Source organism: Dendrobates tinctorius, unplaced genomic scaffold (genome assembly GCF_039654945.1).
Source record: "Dendrobates tinctorius isolate UK_male_01 unplaced genomic scaffold, ASM3965494v1 ptg000157l, whole genome shotgun sequence".
Lineage (NCBI taxonomy): Eukaryota > Metazoa > Chordata > Amphibia > Anura > Dendrobatidae > Dendrobates > Dendrobates tinctorius.
In genome coordinates, this window is record NW_027361824.1 from 9,224,754 (window position 1) to 9,242,820 (window position 18,067).

The window sequence follows — 18,067 nt, forward strand, 5'->3', positions numbered from 1 at the left end:
GCTCAGCAGTCAGTATCACACAGGATAGGATTAGGTACACGGCTCAGCAGTCAGTATCACACAGGATAGGATTAGATACACGGCTCAGCAGTCAATATCACAAAGGATAGGATTAGATACACGGCTCAGCAGTCAGTATCACAAAGGATAGGATTAGATACATGGCCCAGCAGTCAGTATCACACAGGATAGGATTAGATACACGGCTCAGCAGACAGTATCACACAGGATAGGGTTAGATACACGGCTCAGCACACAGTATCCACACAGGATAGGATTAGATACACTGCTCAGCACACAGTATCACACAGGATAGGGTTAGATACACGGCTCAGCAGACAGTATCACACAGGATAGGGTTAGATACACGGCTCAGAAACAGGATGTGCCAAAGGAGAGGACATTTTCATTCCAAGAATTCCACTCATTCCATCTGATTTGTTTTTTGATTTTAAATGCCTCCAGTTTCCAGTTCAACTGCTATTTGCAATGTCCATTAACAATGCTCAGGGACAGTCCTTGAAAGTAGTAGGGATCAATTTGCAATCTCCATGCTTTTCTCATGGTCAACTTTACGTGGTCTGTTCAAGAGTTGGAACTGCCAAAAATCTGTTCATCTTTGCACCGAAAGGAAAAACCAAACATGTTGTTTATCAAAAGGCTCTTGAATGAGTTGAAAATAAAACACTCAATACTTGGGTAATCGTTTAGTTAATTTGTATTGCAAATCTGTAGTGTTGAATATATGATGTGAAATGTTTTTATGTGCAATATAATCATTATAATTTGTTATAACTAACCACAGTTGGTTACTATGCCCAGGCAACGCCAGGCTTTTCAGCTAGTTCATAATAACAACAGAAGTTCCCCACACATTGAGGAAGACCTTGCACAGCTCCAGGTCTCAGGAATAGGGCAGTACCATTATTTTATTTGTCGTATTGTATTATAAAAATGAAGTTTCTTTTAGAAATATTTGTGGTTTGAACATTTTCTAATTAAAAATATTTTTTCGAAAATTTCCCAGACCACAAGTATGATGCAATCTGTATATAATATCTCCAGATGGCTGCTGTCACCGAATCTCATAAGGCACCGCTGCAGTCAGTTGCGCCTGCCCAAGTGGCATACACGTCTCCCCTATTCCCACGCAGGCGCAGTAACAGCCACGTTGTTACTACGCATGCACGGGAATAGCGGTGACGTGTATGTCACTTGCGCAATGCCCCCCAGACAGACATAGTGCAAAAGGTACCTGCAGCTGCTCCAGGACGGGGATGCTGCTCCTGCAGGCCGGTGATTGTTCCCAGGCCGGCCCCGCTCCCGGCACAGCAATGAACGCACGTACAGCGGCTGCCGGAGAACGGTACCCTAGGGTATCGCTCGCACTGACACAGCCGGGGAGGAGGGACCACAGCGGGAACCGGCGACATTTGCCGGCCACCCAGGGGCACTGCAGCCGGGCCTGGAGAACAGAGGGTGACTCAGCAGCAGCATGGACATGTGTATATACACTGCAACAAACAAATATATATTTCTATAATATTATACTCAACGATATATATCTAAATATATAATCGCCTGTTTGGACTTCCGGCTGCTGTCCCTGAATCCCATAAGGCACCGCGGCAGTGTCACTTGTGCAGGCGCAGTCTGCATGTTACTAGCATACGCAGGAATAGCGAACTGCGCCTGCGCAAGTGACATTCACGTCACCGCCACAACTGCACGCTCTACCCGCGCATGCGTGGTAACGACACGGCTGTTAAGGTTCCTGTGTGGGGATATAGCGGTGATGTCTGTTTTAAAGCATACACAGATGTTAATTTCACCGCACTATTGTGTGTGTATAGTATGTGCAAATATACCGTATGTTAATTTTGTGGCTTTGAAAAGTGTCCAAAAAGATATACGGTATGTGCACTGCTCAAAAAAATAAAGGGGGCACTAAAATGCCACATCCTAGATATCACTGAATGAAATATTCCTGTTACAAATCTTTATTCATTACATAGTGGCATGCGTTGAGGACAATAAAACATAAAAATGATCAATGTAAATCACAATTAATATCCCTTGGAGGTCTGGATTTGGAATGATACTCAAAATCAAAGTGGAAAATCAAATTACAGGCTGATCCAACTTCAGTGGACATATCTCAAGACAAGGAAATGATGCTCAGTAGTGTGTGTGGCCTCCATGTGCCTGTATGATCTGCCTATACTGCCTAGGAATGATGATGCTGATGAGGCGGCGGATGGTCTCCTGAGGGATCTCCTCTCAGATCTGGATTAAATCATCAGTCAACTCCTGGAAATCTGTGATGCAACATGGCGTTGGTGGACTGAAGGAGACATGATGTCGCAGATGTGCTCGATTGGATTCAGGTCTGGGGAATAGGCGGGCCAGTCCATAACATTAATGCATTCATCATGAAGGAACTGCTGACACACTTCAGCCATATGAGTCCTAGCATTGTTATACATCAGAAGGAACCCAGAGCCCACTGCACCTCCATATGGTCTCACAAGGGGTCTGAGGATCTCATCCTGGTACCTAATAGCAGTCAGGGTACCTCTGTCTAGCACATGGAGGGCTGTGCGGCCCCCTAAAGAAATGCCTCCCCACACCATTACTGACCCACTGCCAAACCGGTCATTCTGGAGGATATTCCAGACAATGGAACGTTCTCCACGGCGTCTCCAGATTTATCTGTCACGTGCTCAATGTGAACCTGCTCTCATCCGTGAAGATCACAGGGCACCAATGTCAAATCTGCCAATCACACTGCATGATGTTGGGCTGTAAGTACAACACCCACTTGTGGATACACCGGGCCCCCGTACCATCCTCATGGAGGCTGTTTCTGACAGTTTGAGCAGACACATGCACATTTGTGGCCTGCTGGAGGTCATTTTGCAGGGCTCTAGCAGTGCTCCTCTTGTTCCTCGTTGCACAAAGGAGGAGGTAGTGGTCCTGCTGCTGGTTGCTGACCTCTTACGGCCCACTCCATATCTCCTGGTGTACTGGCCTGTCTCCTGGTATCTGCGCCATGCTCTGGAAACTGTGCTGACAGACACTGCTACCCTTCTTGCCACAGCTTTCATTGATGTGCCATCCTGGATGAGCTGCACTGCCTGAGACGCTTCTGTGGGTTGTAAACTCCGCGTCATGCTGCTGTACTTCTAAGAGTGAGAACAATGACAAAATGCCAAAGTGGCCAAAACAGCCAAAAAGGATGAGAACAGAGAAATGGTCTGGTGTCACCCCCTGCAGAACCACTCCTTTATAGGGGCTGTCTTGCTAATTGCTTATTTGCCTGTTGTTCCATTTGCACAACAGTAGGAGAAATTGATTCACAACCGGTGCTGCTTGATAACTGGACAGGTTGAATATTTCAAACCACAAATAATCTATATGGTTAAAATCCCAGGCAATCCTATAAAAGGTTATTCCAAATTTGGCAAATGATCACCTATTCACAGGATAAGTAAGAACTTGCTGGATGCTGGGGTCCGGCTGTGGGGCCACTACCGATTGCTAGAATGGAGCACCTCTAGTTGTAGTCTTGCTGGATTCTTCCTATGGTAGTTGTGCCACCACTGTGCAGTTTTGGGGGCTGCTTTTTTCTGTCCTGTAACCCCTGTATGTGGAAGGGAGACCTTGGTATCTAATAGTTTAACAAACCTCTTTTCTCTCATTTAGTTCTGCAGGTGTCAGCCGGACTTGCAGAAGTGTCTATCGGGGATCGGGGTGGCCGTAGGCGCGACTTCCATGACGTCGGGGTGAACACCCGGCAGACTATCGAACACGTCCAAAGATCAAAAGCAGGTAATCGCAATGACCTTTGAGGGAACTGACAAATTAGGTGTCTTAGGAAAGCAACTGAATGGAGAGAGAGATGCTAAAATAATTTTTTTTTTTTCTATAGCGCCTACATATTCCGTAGCCCTTTACATTTTAGAGGAGACGTGTACAGACAATAAAAGACATTACAATAACAATAATCACATAAATAAACAGATACCAAGAGGCGTGAGGGCCCTGCTCCTCGCAAACTACAATCTGAGGAAATAGGGGAGATACGAGAGGTGGATGGTAACAGCTGCTTGTATTGTACGGTGCAGCCATCAATTTAATAGGGTGTTCACGTAATGCTGCATGAACCGGTCACCAACCAGTATGTGTACGAACACAGAGGGCTAATAATTGCATGAAGGCTATAAGAACAGATACGAGGGTTCTGGTTTTGATGAAAATGTTGAATGGGCAACAGAGGGATAGTTAGATATTTTGAGGCGGTAGGCCAGTCTGAAGAAATGTGTTTTTAGGGCATGCTTAAAACACTGGATATTGGGGATTAATCAAATTATCCTGGGTAGTGCATTCCAAAAGAAATAGCGCAGCATGAAAGATGTCTTGGAGACAGAAGTGGGAGGTTCTGATTGAGGATGTTAACCTCAGGTCGTTAGCAGAACAGAGGGCACGGGTAGGGTGTTAGACTGAGACGAGGGAGATGTACGGTGGTTCTGAACTGTGGAGGGCTTTGTGGGTGAGAGTGATAAGTTTATATTGAATTCTGGAGTGGATGGGTAACCAGTGTAATGACTGGCACAAGGTAGAGGCATCGGTGTAACGATTAGTGAGGAATATGATCCTTGCTGCAGCATTCAGGATGGATTGAAGAGGGGAGTAATTAGTAAGAGGAAGACCGATTGGAAGAGAGTTTCAATAGTCGAGACGAGAATGAATAAGAGAAACAGTTAGAGATTTTGCAGAGTCAAAAGTAAGAAAAGGTCGAATTCTAGGAATGTTTTTGAGGTGCAGATGACAAGCGCGAGCCAGTAATCGGGTGTGAGGGGTGAAAAAAAGCTCGGAATCAAGTATGACCCCAAGACAGCGGGCATGTTGCTGGGGAATAATGGTGGAACCACACACGGAAATGGCAATGTCGGGCATAGGTAGGTTAGTAGAGGGAGGATACATGAGGAGTTCAGTTTTTGACAGGTTCAGTGTCAGAGGGAGGACATGATGTTGGAGACAGTGGTAAGACAATCACTATGTACTTTGTAATAATTCTGGAGTGATGTCAGGAGTAGAGGTGTATGTTTAGCTGTCATCAGCATAGAGATGGTACTGGAGACCAAATCTACAGATCGTTCAACCAATAGGGGCACTATACAACACTAAGAAGGAGGGGGCCTAGGACTCATCCTTGAGGAACCCCAACAGTAAGGGAAAAGGAGAGGAGGAGAAGCCAGCAAAAGATATAGTGAAGGAGCGGTCAGAGAGTAGGATGAGAACCAGGAGAGAACGGTGTCCTTGAGCCTGATAGACCGGAGCATAGTGAGGAGGAGCTGGTGATCCACCGTGTCGAATGCTGCCGAGAGATCTAGGAAAATGAGCAGTGACCATAAGATTTAGTTGTTAGTAGATCATTAGAGACTTTAGTGCAGGCAGTTTCAGTAGAATGTAAAGAGCGGAAACGGGATTGTAGAGGGTCAAGAAGCGTGATCTGAGAGATAGCAGATAAGACTGGAGTGGACCAGGCATTCCTGGAGTTTAGAGATGAAGGGAAGATTAGAGACAGGTCTACAGTTAGCAGCACACTTGTGGTCGACGGATGGTTTTTTAAGTAATGGACGTATACTGGTGTGATAAAATGAGTAGGGAAAGATATCGGAAGAGAGAAGTTGAATATTTGTTAGGTGAGTGGTGAAAGCTGGAGAAATGGACTGGTTGAGATGAGAGAATAGGGCCAGTATTGCATGTAGTAGGGCAAGAAGATGGAAGGAGCCTGATTACTTCTTCTTCCGTGACTGGTTCAAATGGGTAAAATATAACCATCTCCCCTAATATCGGCAGGCACCTCTGGAACCATTATTGCTCTTGTGACCAACCACATCAAGCTGGTGTCCCGACCACAGTGGGCCCTGTACCAGTATCACGTTGACTTCAACCCCGCCATGGAGTCCAAGCGTTTGCGGTATGCCCTCCTGTACCAGCATGAAGAAACAATCGGGAAGGCGCGGGCGTTTGATGGAACCGTGTTGTTTTTACCAAAAAGACTGAATAAGGTAAAGTTGTTCCAAGGACAGCGGGTCATCAATAGAGAGCAGTAATGGAGTGTATCACTTGGGACCATGTTTGATCTGACATTGATGACCTTGTTCATCACCAGTGTCTGTCCTCTCACTCCTCTCTGGTAATTGACATAACGGTGATTGCATTTGATGTTTTTGGATTTTTCTTGTTGTTTTTGAAGGTCACCGAGGTGTTCAGCCAAACTCGAAATGGAGAGAACGTGCGGATAACAATCACCCTGACCAATGAGCTTCCACCGACCTCGCCGACCTGCTTCCATTTCTACAACATCATTTTCCGAAGGTCCGAGGACGTAGGATCTGCTCTTTGGGAGAATGTCCAGACTGATTGTTCTTTATGGTCGCATCCTGACCACTTTTTTTTTCTTTTCATACCCCCTTAGATGACTCTGTTGTAAAATTATCGGCTTTAAAGGGTTAATCCCAAAATATTAAGTTACTCCTCCTTTGCCCAATTATTGGGACCCCACACCATCCTAAAATTGGGCTCTGCAGAATCCGTTTTGAAAGTAGCTTAGGTGTGCATGCTGAACCTCCTCTCCAGCAGTCAGATGAGGGTGTAACGTGAAAATTTGGGAGTATTCCTCTTAAAGTAATGGCGTGGACCGATCAGCAAACTATCTTGTATCTGGAGGTTCTCAAGCAAGACTGAAACTTTAGGCTCCTTGGTCCCCCCGCCCACATTTCATGCTCCATTTATATTACTGTTAAAGGGGTTGTCCAGGGTTAGAAAAACATGTCTGCTTTCCTTTAGAAACAGCGCCACTCTTCACCATGGGTTGTATTGCAAGCCAACTCCATTGAGATTACTGGAGCTGCGTTACCACGCACACTCAATGGTCAGGGGTGAAAGAAAGCGGCCGTGTTTTTCTGATCCTCGACAACCCCTTTTAAAGGGTATTCCCATCTCCAAGATCTTATCCCAATATGTAGTAGGTGTAATAATATTAGCAAATACCTCCAATTACAAATTTAGTATAGTTCTTCTAATTCACTTACCTCATGTGCAAAACATTGCAGTAAGCGTAGGTATCCATGGTTATGACCACTCATATAGTGACAGTTAGTTGTTAGTGGTCGTAACCATGGATACCTAAGCTTACTGCAATGCCCTGCACATGAGGTAAGCGACATAGTGAATCAGAAGAACTATAATACATATCTACTAAGAGGAATTCGCTATTTTAATTTCTCCTACGCCTCATTGGGGGACACAGAGACAGTGGGTGTTATGCTTTCCTTCCACTAGGAGGACACTAAGTAAACCAGAAAAATTAACTCCTCCCCTGCAGCATACACCCTCTCGCTGGACGAGATCTCATCAGTTCTTGCTTAGTGTCTGTAGGAGGCACTTTGGTCTGGTTTCAGACCCCATCGTTTTTATTTTTTGAATTTTCTGTAAATTTTTATTTTTTAATTAACGGAGTGAAGGGGGCGACGGTTCCTTTCTACGGCCCGCTCTCCCCCGAACCAACAAGAGGCGAGCATGCGGAGTAACCCTTCACGTACACTTTCCTGCGACGAATGAGGCTGATTTCTTACCGATCCACGGATTCGAGGGCGAGCGCAGGAGACCCGTTATGGAGAAGATCGTACAGTGCTTTCTTCAGCCCTGAGTCAGCCCCATAGCTCTCCGTCCCCCTCCCCATAGAGAGGACCGATTGAGCATATCTCTTTAAGCTCTCCGTCCCCCTGCCCAGAGGGAGGACCGATCGAGCATCCCCCTTCAAGAACTCCTCCGTCTCTGCTACATCAGCCCAGGATGAGAAGAATGGACTCGGCGCTGAGTGAGCACTGGAGTGGAGGTACGGGGTCGGGTCCTGTCCCCCCCCCCGGGTTCAGCGTTCTTGGGTGGCCTGAGATATTTAGTCCCTGCTAGGCCGCAATTTCCATAGCGCCGCCCCGCCCCCTGGGCCTACCGCAGGTTGGCCAGAGCTAGGCCGCAATTTGAATAGCGCCGCCCGCGCTATTATCGCCGCCCCATCCTCTTGGCGCCTCTCATTACTGACGAGACGCGCAATTTTAATCTCAGGGGACCTTCTCCTTTTACCTCAGAGCTGTGAGGTGACCTCTCAGGTGGATACCGGGTGACACCACAACAGCTATTCCTCCCGGGGGACACAGTACGGGACCGGGTAAGCTGCATCTGCCCCCAGAATAAAGCTTAACCCCTTCCCGTCACATTCTCCGCTGCTGCAGTCAGACTCTGCCGTTAACCCTTTCCGGAGCGCTATGTCTCAATCTAAGGAAGCTAAGCAGGCTGCTAAGAAGCCCAGATTAATCCGTTATGCACGGACTGTGACGCGGCCTGCGCCCAAACGCTGCTGCGGGTCTTCCTGCTTTTAGTCCCCCTGAGTGGACTGCGTCCCTGTCACGGTCGGTGGAGTCACTGACCCAGGCTATAGACTCTCTCCGGGAAGCTTCTTTAAGTCAGAAGGCGACTTCGCCGCCCAAGCAGGGCTCTGGCGACAGCGGGGAACCGTCCACCAGCAGGGGCCGTACTTGTTCAATGGACAGTCAAGCTAGAAAGCGAACCCATGATGCGTCCCTCAGTCACGTTCGTGCTTCAGCACCAGCGAGTTCTGTTTCTCGCTCTCCCTCTCCTATTGGTCACAGCAAGTACGACTCTGAATTGGAATCTGACGCTTCAGCCCCAGAATCCTCCAACTGATCAAGAGTCGCTTGATTCACTCACTTATAGAATCCGTCAACAGGATTCTGGAGTTGAAGGAGGAAAATACTCCTCCTCCAGCACACGCTTTTTCGTTTAAGAGGACCAAGCGTGTACGCAAATTATTTACCAGCCACCCTGATTTTAAGGACATTGTCCAGAAACATAGGGATCGACAACATAAGAGGTTCACAGGGCAAAAGTCTATTCAGGCTAAATACCCTTTTGACCCAGACCTAATGAAAGATTGGTTGCAGTCCCCTTCTGTGGACCCTCCTGTATCGAGGCTGGCTTCTAAGGACCTCCTATCCGTTTCGGAAGGTTCCTCAGTCAGAAACCCCTCCGATCGTCAAATTGATTCTCGCCCGCTCAGTTTTTGAAGCTTCAGGAGCGGTGCTTTTTCCATCGTTTGCAGCGATTTGGGTCACTAAGGCTATGGCCACTTGGTCAGAAGTCTTAATCACTGCTATTCAGGGTAGCAATCTCCCTCCGGAGGCTACCAACGTCACCAGGCAGATAGTTCACGCAGGAGATTTTGTATTTGATGCCTGTTTTGATACCGCCAATGGTGCTGCTCAAATTGCCGCTAATGCAATCTCCATTAGAAGAGCTCTTTGGCTCCGCGACTGGCGAGTGGACGCCATGTCTAAAAGATCGCTAACTTCTCTACCTTATCAATCTGGTCACCTCTTTGGGGAGAAACTGGACCAGCTCATCTCTGATTCTACCGGGGGAAAGAGTAATTTCCTTCCTCAGCAAAGGGCTGTTCGGCCGTTTTGGAACCAACAGCCGACGCGATTTCGATCCTTTCGCAATAACTCCGATTGGTCCTTCTCTTCCGACTCTGGTCGGCCCCCCCGTGGAGACAGAGGCACCCAGGTCTCATACAGACCTAATCACTCTTGGAAGCCCAGACCCAGGACATCCGGTTCTCAAGGACCCCGATCCCACAAATCTTCTACACAATGACTTGTTGCGGTATCTGGTGGACGACGGCAGAATAGGAGGTTGTCTTCTTTCATTGTCACACCTGGCTCGCAGTTGTCCACGACAAGTGGGTCAGGGAACTGGTGTCCTCCGAATACAAGATAGAATTCTCCTGTCCTCCGCCAGCACGTTTCTTCCCATTCCCCCCCAAAAAAGGAAGACAACAGCCTTCCTTCGGGCTGTTCAGGCGCTGCAAAAGGACGGAGTCGTCATTCCGGTCCCTCAAGACGAACGGTTCAGAGGTTTTTATTCAAACCTTTTTGTGGTTCCAAAGAAGGACGGGATGATGCGGCCCATACTGAACCTCAAACTGTTAAATCAGTTTGTCAATTTACGGCGGTTCCGAATGGAATCTCTCCAATCAGTTGTCGCTTCCATGGTAAAAGGAGAGTTCCTAGCATCCATCGACATCAAGGACGCTTGCCTTCACATTCCGATTACCCCGTCCCACCAGCAGTTCCTACGTTTTGCAATTCACGAGGAACACTTCCAGTTCGTTGCCTTCCCTTTTGGACTCGCCACCGCCCCCAGGGTCTTTACCAAGGTCATGGCGGCTGTCATGGCCATTCTTCACTCTCGGGGAGTGGTAGTGTTACCGTATCTGGACGACCTGCTCATCAAGGGCCCGTCCTTTCCAGTATGCGAGGAATCCGTAGATATAACAATAAATACACTTTCTCGCCTGGGCTGGAAAATTAAACTTTGAAAAGTCCTTCCCAAAGGAAGATTTCCTTTTTGGGAATGATCTTGGACACTTCCCGCGGGTTGGTCATTCTCGCTCCAGAGAAGACCCGAGCCTTACAACAAGCAGCGCGGTCTTTCTAGACCAGATTCTCACTTCATTCGTTTCAGCATGAGAGTTCTCGGACAGATGGTAGCAGCGATTGAGGCTGTCCCGTTCGCCCAGTTCCATCTCTGTCCCTTGCAACATGCTCTTCTGTTAGCCTGGTACAAGAACCTGGTCTCTCTGGACCATCTGTTCCTCCTGTCTCTGCGGATCAGACAAGCCCTCAAGTGGTGGACTCTGAAATCCTCCCTGAATCAAGGGAAGTCTTTTCTCCCAGTACAATGGTTGGTAGTGACCACCAACGCAAGTCTTCTGGGCTGGGGCGCGGTTTTTCTTCACCACACGGCACAGGGTCGGTGGTCTCCTCGAGAGTCTTGTCTCCCCATCAACATCCTAGAGATTTGAGCAATCACATTAGCCCTACAGAGTTTTCATCATCTCCTTGCAGGCCACTCCATCAGGATCCAATCCGACGAAGCCACGGCTGTGGCGTGTATCAACCGCCAGGGGGGTACTCTAAGCAGGATGGCCATACACGAAGTGAGTCACATCCTCCTTTGGGCCGAAACCAATCATTCGCCCATCTCGGCAGTCCACGTCACCAAGGCCTGGCCTCGGGAGAGTTGTTCCTTCATCCGGAGGTTTTTCAGCAGATTTGCCATTGTTGGGGGACTCCGGATGTGGATCTCATGGCTTCGAGATTAAACAACAAGGTTCCTCAATTCATCGCCCGATCACTCGATCCACGCGCCATCGGTGCGGACGCCCTAGTTCTGCCGTGGCACCGGTTCCGGCTTCCGTACATCTTTCCTCCTCTTCCCTTGCTTCCCAGGGTCATCAAGAAGATCAGATCGGAAAGGGTACCAGTGATTCTTGTCGTGCCAGATTGGCCATGCCGCGCTTGGTACGCAGAACTGATTCAACTAGTCGCCGACATTCCCTGGCGTCTTCCACATCATCCGGATCTGCTCTCTCGGGGTCCGATTTACCACCAGAACTCCGGGGCCCTGTCTTTGACGGCGTGGCCGTTGAATCCTGGACTTTAACAAAGGCTGGGTTCTACGTGATTTCCACAATGATAAGTGCTAGGAAGCCCGTGTCTATGCGCATCTATCACCGCACCTGGAAGACCTTTTTCTCGTGGTGCAAGGATCATGGCCGGTCCCCTATGACGTTTCCATTCCTACTACTTTGGAATACCTTCAATCTGGACTAACATTGGGCCTCGCGCTTAGTTCGCTCAAAGGCCAGATCTCAGCCTTGTCAGTGTTATTCCAACACATACTTGCCACCAAACCTCAAGTCAGGACTTTCCTTCAGGGAGTTGCCCATGTAGCGGCTCCTTATAGACGACCATTGGAACCTTGGGACCTTAACCTGGTTCTTGGGGCCCTACAGGAGGCTCCCTTTTGAACCCCTTAACGACGTTCCACTAACCTCTCTTGGAAGGTGGTCTTTCTAGTGGCAATTACGTCAATCAGACGTGTTTCCGAATTGGCAGCTCTATCCTGCCGCCCTCCGTTCCTGAATTTTCAGCAGAACAAGGCAGTTCTCAGGACGTCTCCGTCCTTCCGGCCCAAGGTCATATCCTCTTTCCACCTCAATGAGGAAATTGTTTTGCCTTCTTTTTGTCCGGCACCAGTCCATCGTATTGAGAAAGCCCTCCACACTCTGGATGTTGTTTAGGGCTCTGAGATGGTTCATCTCACGGACGGCAAGTCAGATGCCCTGTTCATACTTCCAGAAGGGTATAAGAAGGGTCTAGCCGCTTCAAAGGCAACGCTAGCCTGGTGGATCAGCCTCGCGATTCAAGAATCCTATCGTGTCAGGAATGCGCCTGTCCCAGCAGGGATTAAGGCACATTCTACCTGCTCAGTGGGCGCCTCTTGGGCCATTCGGCACCAGGCCTCGGCAGTACAGGTCTGCAAGGCTGCGACTTGGTCCAGTCTGCATACCTTTACAAAGCATTACCAGATTCATTCTCAGTCCTCTGCGGATGCAGCTCTCGGCAGACGCATCCTGCAAGCGGCAGTACCTCCGAGTTGAGGTAGTGGTACATGGGGTATTAGCAGATGTTTGCTCCCCACCCAGGGACTGCTTTGGGACGTCCCACGGTCTCTGGTCCCCCAATGAGGCGTAGGAGAAATAGGGATTTTTGTGTACTTACCGTAAAATCCTTTTTTCCGAGCCATTCATTGGGGGACACAGCACCCACCCTGATTAGCATCTTTATGTTGTGACATAGTTATGGTTATTGTTCAACTGTTTAAGCTCCTACTGCTTTTTCACCGAACTGGTGAGATCTCGTCCAGCGAGAGGGTGTATGCTGCAGGGGAGGAGTTAACTTTTTCTGGTTTACTTAGTGTCCTCCTAGTGGCAGGAAAGCATAACACCCACGTTCTCTGTGTCCCCCAATGAATGGCTCGGAGAAAAGGATTTTACGGTGAGTACACAAAAATCCCTATTTTATTATTTTGTGCTACATATTAGTATAGGATCTTGGAGATGGAAATACCCCTTGAATCTTCTGTCCCTGACTGTTGGGTGTCCAGGTGCAGAGCGGCCTCTCCGGGACATGATTGCAGGATGGCGATAGATGACGTCTCCGCACCCTTTGGGCTTCATAGGAGACCGTGAAGTTTGCTCTGTAATGCCATACTGACAAGTTCTAGTCTACGATGACGAATATGGAACAAAAAAGGACAATAAAAATCTACATATTAAAACAAAATAAAAAACCTATCTCTAACCTTTGGATTTGACCACCTTTTCCCTCATTACAATGCACACTAAATAAAACAATCCTATTAGGTATCGCCACGTCCAGGAAAATCTAAAGGGATTCATTTCGTGCGCTAAACTCTGTAAGGAAAAAAGACAGAATTGTTTGCAGCATAAAATGTATTAGGAAGTGACCGAAACGTTGTCTGTTCCCCAAAATGATAACCTCAGTCACATCTTCCACTGGATTCCCACATCCACTCGCTCACTGCTGGTATCATACACATCCTCCACCTGCAGAGCTGACAGCGCCTGTTCTCTCCCCCCAGACTCCTGAAGATCATGGATATGAAGCAGATAGGACGCAACTATTACAACCCGAACGACGCCACCGAAGTCAGAGCTCACCGGTAACGTAACCAGCAGAACAGCGTTTACATGGGGCTGACCATGTTTTAGTCATGGGAGCATGTAATGTATGTACACAGTGACTGCACCAGCAGAATAGTGAGTGCAACTCTGGGGTATATAATACAGGCTGTAACTCAGGATCAGTAATGTAATGTATGTACACAGTAACTGCACCAGCAGAATAGTGAGTGCAGCTCTGGAGTATAATACAGGATGTAACTCAGGATCAGTAATGTATGTACATAGTGACTGCACCAGCAAAATAGTGAGTGCAGCTCTGGGGTATAATACAGGATGTAACTCAGGATCAGTAATGTAATGTATGTACACAGTGACTGCACCAGCAGAATAGTGAGTGCAGCTCTGGAGTATAATACATGGTATAACTCAGTATCAGTAATGTAATGAATGTACACAGTGACTGCACCAGCGGAATGAGTGCAGCTCTGGAGAGTAAGTAATGTATGCCTGTAGGTGTCTACAGACTGATGCGTGTTACTTCAGCTCCCCTATTTTCAGCCTCCATCTTGTCTCCTCTCTCATCAGACTCTCCATCTGGCCGGGGTTTTCCACCTCCATCCTCCAGTATGAGTCCAGCATCATGTTGAGCATTGATGTCAGCCATAAAGTCCTCAGGAACGAGACTGTGCACGACATCATGAGCAGCCTCTACTCTTCTTGTGGCCCTCAGAGGTTCCAAGACGCCTGCTGCAAAGAGCTGATAGGACAGATCGTCCTCACCAAGTAAGAACCACCATTGCCTCATACTTGGCCGCTCTGTGGGCCGAGGCACTAGCCGCCTCTAGATTCAATCTTATAACTTGTTTACATTTTGTTCCTTAACCACGTAACGTCCAATGATGTACACAGTCCGTCATGGCAGGGTGTCCGTTCCAGCACGAGGACAGTGTGTGTCCGTCATGCATTTATCACTGTGTGTAAACGTAGTGATAGTTCAGTGCCGACGGCTGTCTGACAGCTAAGAGGCACGGGAAGAGGTGCGGGGACCCATGTTGTTGGACCCCGCACTCAGATCGCTGTGAATGCGCAGGAGATGCTGAAATACCATCACTTCCTGCCCGATCAGGTCAGCAGCTCAGTGGCTGAGCTTCTGCACTAACAGCAAGGAGCGGTGTCCGCAGCACCCCTGGCTGTTAACCCCCTATTTGCTGCGATCGAGCGCTATCGCAGTGTTCAGGAGGGAGGCAGAGGGACAGGAGCTCCCTCTACCTTCAGATCGGCGTCCCCGCGGGGCCCAAACGCTACCTTGGTGATCCGGGGTCATCATGACGACCCCTGGGTCATCAAGCTACAGAAAGCCTCGAAGACCATGCTACAACATGGTGTCAGAAGCTTTGAGTACAGGTATAATGCACTGCCATGCTAGTGCATTGCAATGCATTATACCTTCAATCAAAGTTAAAAAAAAAAAAAAGTGAAAGTCCCATAAAGGGACTAGGTAAAGAAAACTTTAAAAAAAAAAAAAAAATTACTAAATAAAAATCCATGCATAAATACACATTTTACGTTAAAAAAAAAAAAAAATAAATAAAAGAAGTTCACATGTTTGGTGTCGCCGCGTCCGGAACAATCCGATCTATAATTGTCACACTAGTTAGCCCCTTCAGTGAACGCCGTAATAAAAAACACAAAAAATGTAGTAAATTGTGCTTGAGCATCATACTGCTTGGAAAAGGTGGAAAAAAAAAAGTGATCCAAAAAGACGAATGTAAATAAAAAATAGTATCACTGAAAAAGTCATCTTGTCCCGCAAAAAAACAGGCCGCCGTACAGCGCCATCAGTGGAAAAATAAAAAGTTATAGCTCTTAGAATAAAGCAATGCAAAAATAATTTTTTTCTATAAAAGTTTTTATGTAAAAGCTCCAAAACATAAAAAACAGAGAAAAAAAAACAATTCCTGAACTGCTGATTTTGTTCATTCTGCCTCCACAAAAATCATATTATAAAGCGATCAAAAATTGTCATGTGACCAAAAATGGTACCAATAAAGTCAGCTTGTCCCGCAAAAAAACAAGCCCACACATGACTGTGAGCCTAAATATGGAAAAAATTATAGCTCTCAAAATATGGTGATGCAAAAACCTCTTGCAAAAAAAAGCAAGATTTTTGGTTGCTTTAACGTAAAATCTGTTTCTCGGAGCCTTCATTGGGGGACACAGGAAGCCATGGGTGTATGCTATGCTGCCACTAGGAGGCTCACACTATGCAGACAAAAGTTAGCTCCTTCTCCTCAGTGTACATGCTACCGACTGGAACTAGGATATTCAGTAAGGCTAGCTTCAGACTTGCGTTTTTGCCTGCAGCGCACGGCCGCCGCTAAGCCCTGCCCCCTCCGGTCATCTCCTTCTATTGTCGCACATCGCTGCATGCGATCTGCACACCCTATCTTTAGCATAGGGTGCGCAGATCATGCGCTAGTAGGATTTTGGGTGCGCTGCGCCCTTTTGACGGTGCTCCGAGCGCACCAAAATGCAACATGGTGTGTTCGGCGCACCGTCAAAAGGGCGCAGTGCACGCAAAATCCTACTAGCGCACGGTCTGTGCACCCTATGCCAAAGATAGGGTGTGCAGATCGCATGCAGCGATGTGCGACAATAGGAGGAGATGACCGGAGGGGGCGCGGCGGGGGGGGGGCTTAACGGCGGCCGTGCGCTCGCTGCGGGCAAAAACGCTAGTCTGAAGCTAGCCTTAGTGAGAAAACAGTAGGAGAAGTGAGAAATAAACACAAACTCAAAGTGTAACAGTATAATTCAATTAAACAGCTGTTCAACGTGGGAGGGTGCGGTGTCCCCCAATAAAGGCTCCTAGAAACAGATTTTACGGTAAGCAACCAAAAATCCTGTTTTCTCTATTGCTTCATGGGGGAGGGAAACAGGAAACCATGGGATGTCCCAAAGCAAATACCTAAGGGAAGGGAACAGCAGACAACTCCAATCAGGACGAAGAACGGCGCTTCCCCCTCCCGACACACAGAGCTCAGGAACCAGCCTGATCTTCCACGCCGGCACGAGAGAGGGGCAGGTACGTGATCTTCAGAACACGGGTCCCTGTCAGGACAGGAAACCCAACCGAAGCGAGGGAGAGGTACCACCCCTTTTATCTTCAGTAGGGTTCCTGTCCTGACTGGGCGGATCCCCTCTCTCATGTGTGCCGTCATGGGAGACGGGAAAAAATAGTTTCAAAAATGGTGCTGATGTAAAGTAGACATGTGGGAAATGTTGTTGTTCTTTATTAACTATTGTGTGACATAACACTGATTTAGGGTCATAAAAATTAAGTTTGAAAATTTTCAATTTTTTTTGCGAAATTTACATTTTTTCACAAATAGACACAAGAAATTTTGAAGAAATTTTACCACTATCATAAAGTACAATATGTCACGAAAAAACAATCTCCGAATCAGCGGGATCTGTTGAAGCCTTCCAGAGTTATAACCTCATAAAGTGACAGTGGTCAGATTTCCAAATTAAGGCCTGGTCATTAACCTACAAAGTGGCTTGGTCCTTAAGGGGTTAACTTTTGCAACCAAATTTATGTAATTAACCCCTTAATGATGAGCACAGTTTTCTTTCCTGATTAATTTTTCCTCTCCTTCAAAGATGCATCGGTTTTTTTTTCATTTTTCCTTCACTATCGCCATATTACATCTTGTTTTTTTTGCAGGACAAGTTGTAGTTTTAAATGACACCATTAATTTTACCGTGTAATGTGCTAAAAACGAAGTGTCATGAAATTTGAGAAAAATAAAATTCTGCAGTTTTTTTTAGGTTTTCGTATTGATGACTTTCATTGTATGAGAAAAATGACCCAATAACATTCTCCTTATTGGTACAACTACAGTAATGCTAAATTTGTGCAATTTTTCTTTTTTTAAGTGGGTAAAAAAATAATTTGAACTTTGTTTAAAAAAAATAAATTGGTTTAACTATTTTGAGTCCTTTTGTGTTTTTTTTCCATCCATGGAGCGGTGTGAGGCTTTGATTTTTGTGGGGCGAGCTGTAGTTTTTGTTGATACCACTTTGAGGTACATACAATGTTTTCTTTGCATATTATTGTTTTTTTAGTCGATCCAAGTTTCCTAAAAATACAACAGTTCCGCCATTATTTTCTTTTACTTTACAGCGTTAAATCATTTTATTTTATTCCTTTTTTTTATTACGGGTGTGATGACAGTAAATATGCTCTTATTTTATTATTTAAGATTCTTTATTTTTGACCTAGCAAAAAGGTGTTTAGATTTTTTTTTTTTTTTTTAGAATAGTTTTAATTTTTTTTTTATTTTGTTTTTCTACTAGAGAGCTTGAAATTAAGATTATTTGATCACTTAATCTGTACTGAATTTTTAATTTCACTAATCAACACTG

General features: G+C 46.7%; 1 protein-coding gene across 3 annotated transcripts in view; it reads left to right on the forward strand.

Moving 5' to 3' along the window:
- Positions 1–18,067, forward strand: part of LOC141051551 (piwi-like protein 1) — an 87,673-nt gene that overhangs the window by 42,661 nt on the left and 26,945 nt on the right. For all 3 annotated transcript variants that reach the window (XM_073548530.1, XM_073548528.1, XM_073548529.1), the window contains exons 4-8: positions 3,706–3,831; positions 5,866–6,077; positions 6,266–6,387; positions 13,600–13,680; positions 14,228–14,425. In XM_073548530.1, coding sequence (XP_073404631.1) covers positions 3,706–3,831; positions 5,866–6,077; positions 6,266–6,387; positions 13,600–13,680; positions 14,228–14,425 — 739 coding nt within the window. The remainder of the gene's footprint in view (positions 1–3,705; positions 3,832–5,865; positions 6,078–6,265; positions 6,388–13,599; positions 13,681–14,227; positions 14,426–18,067) is intronic.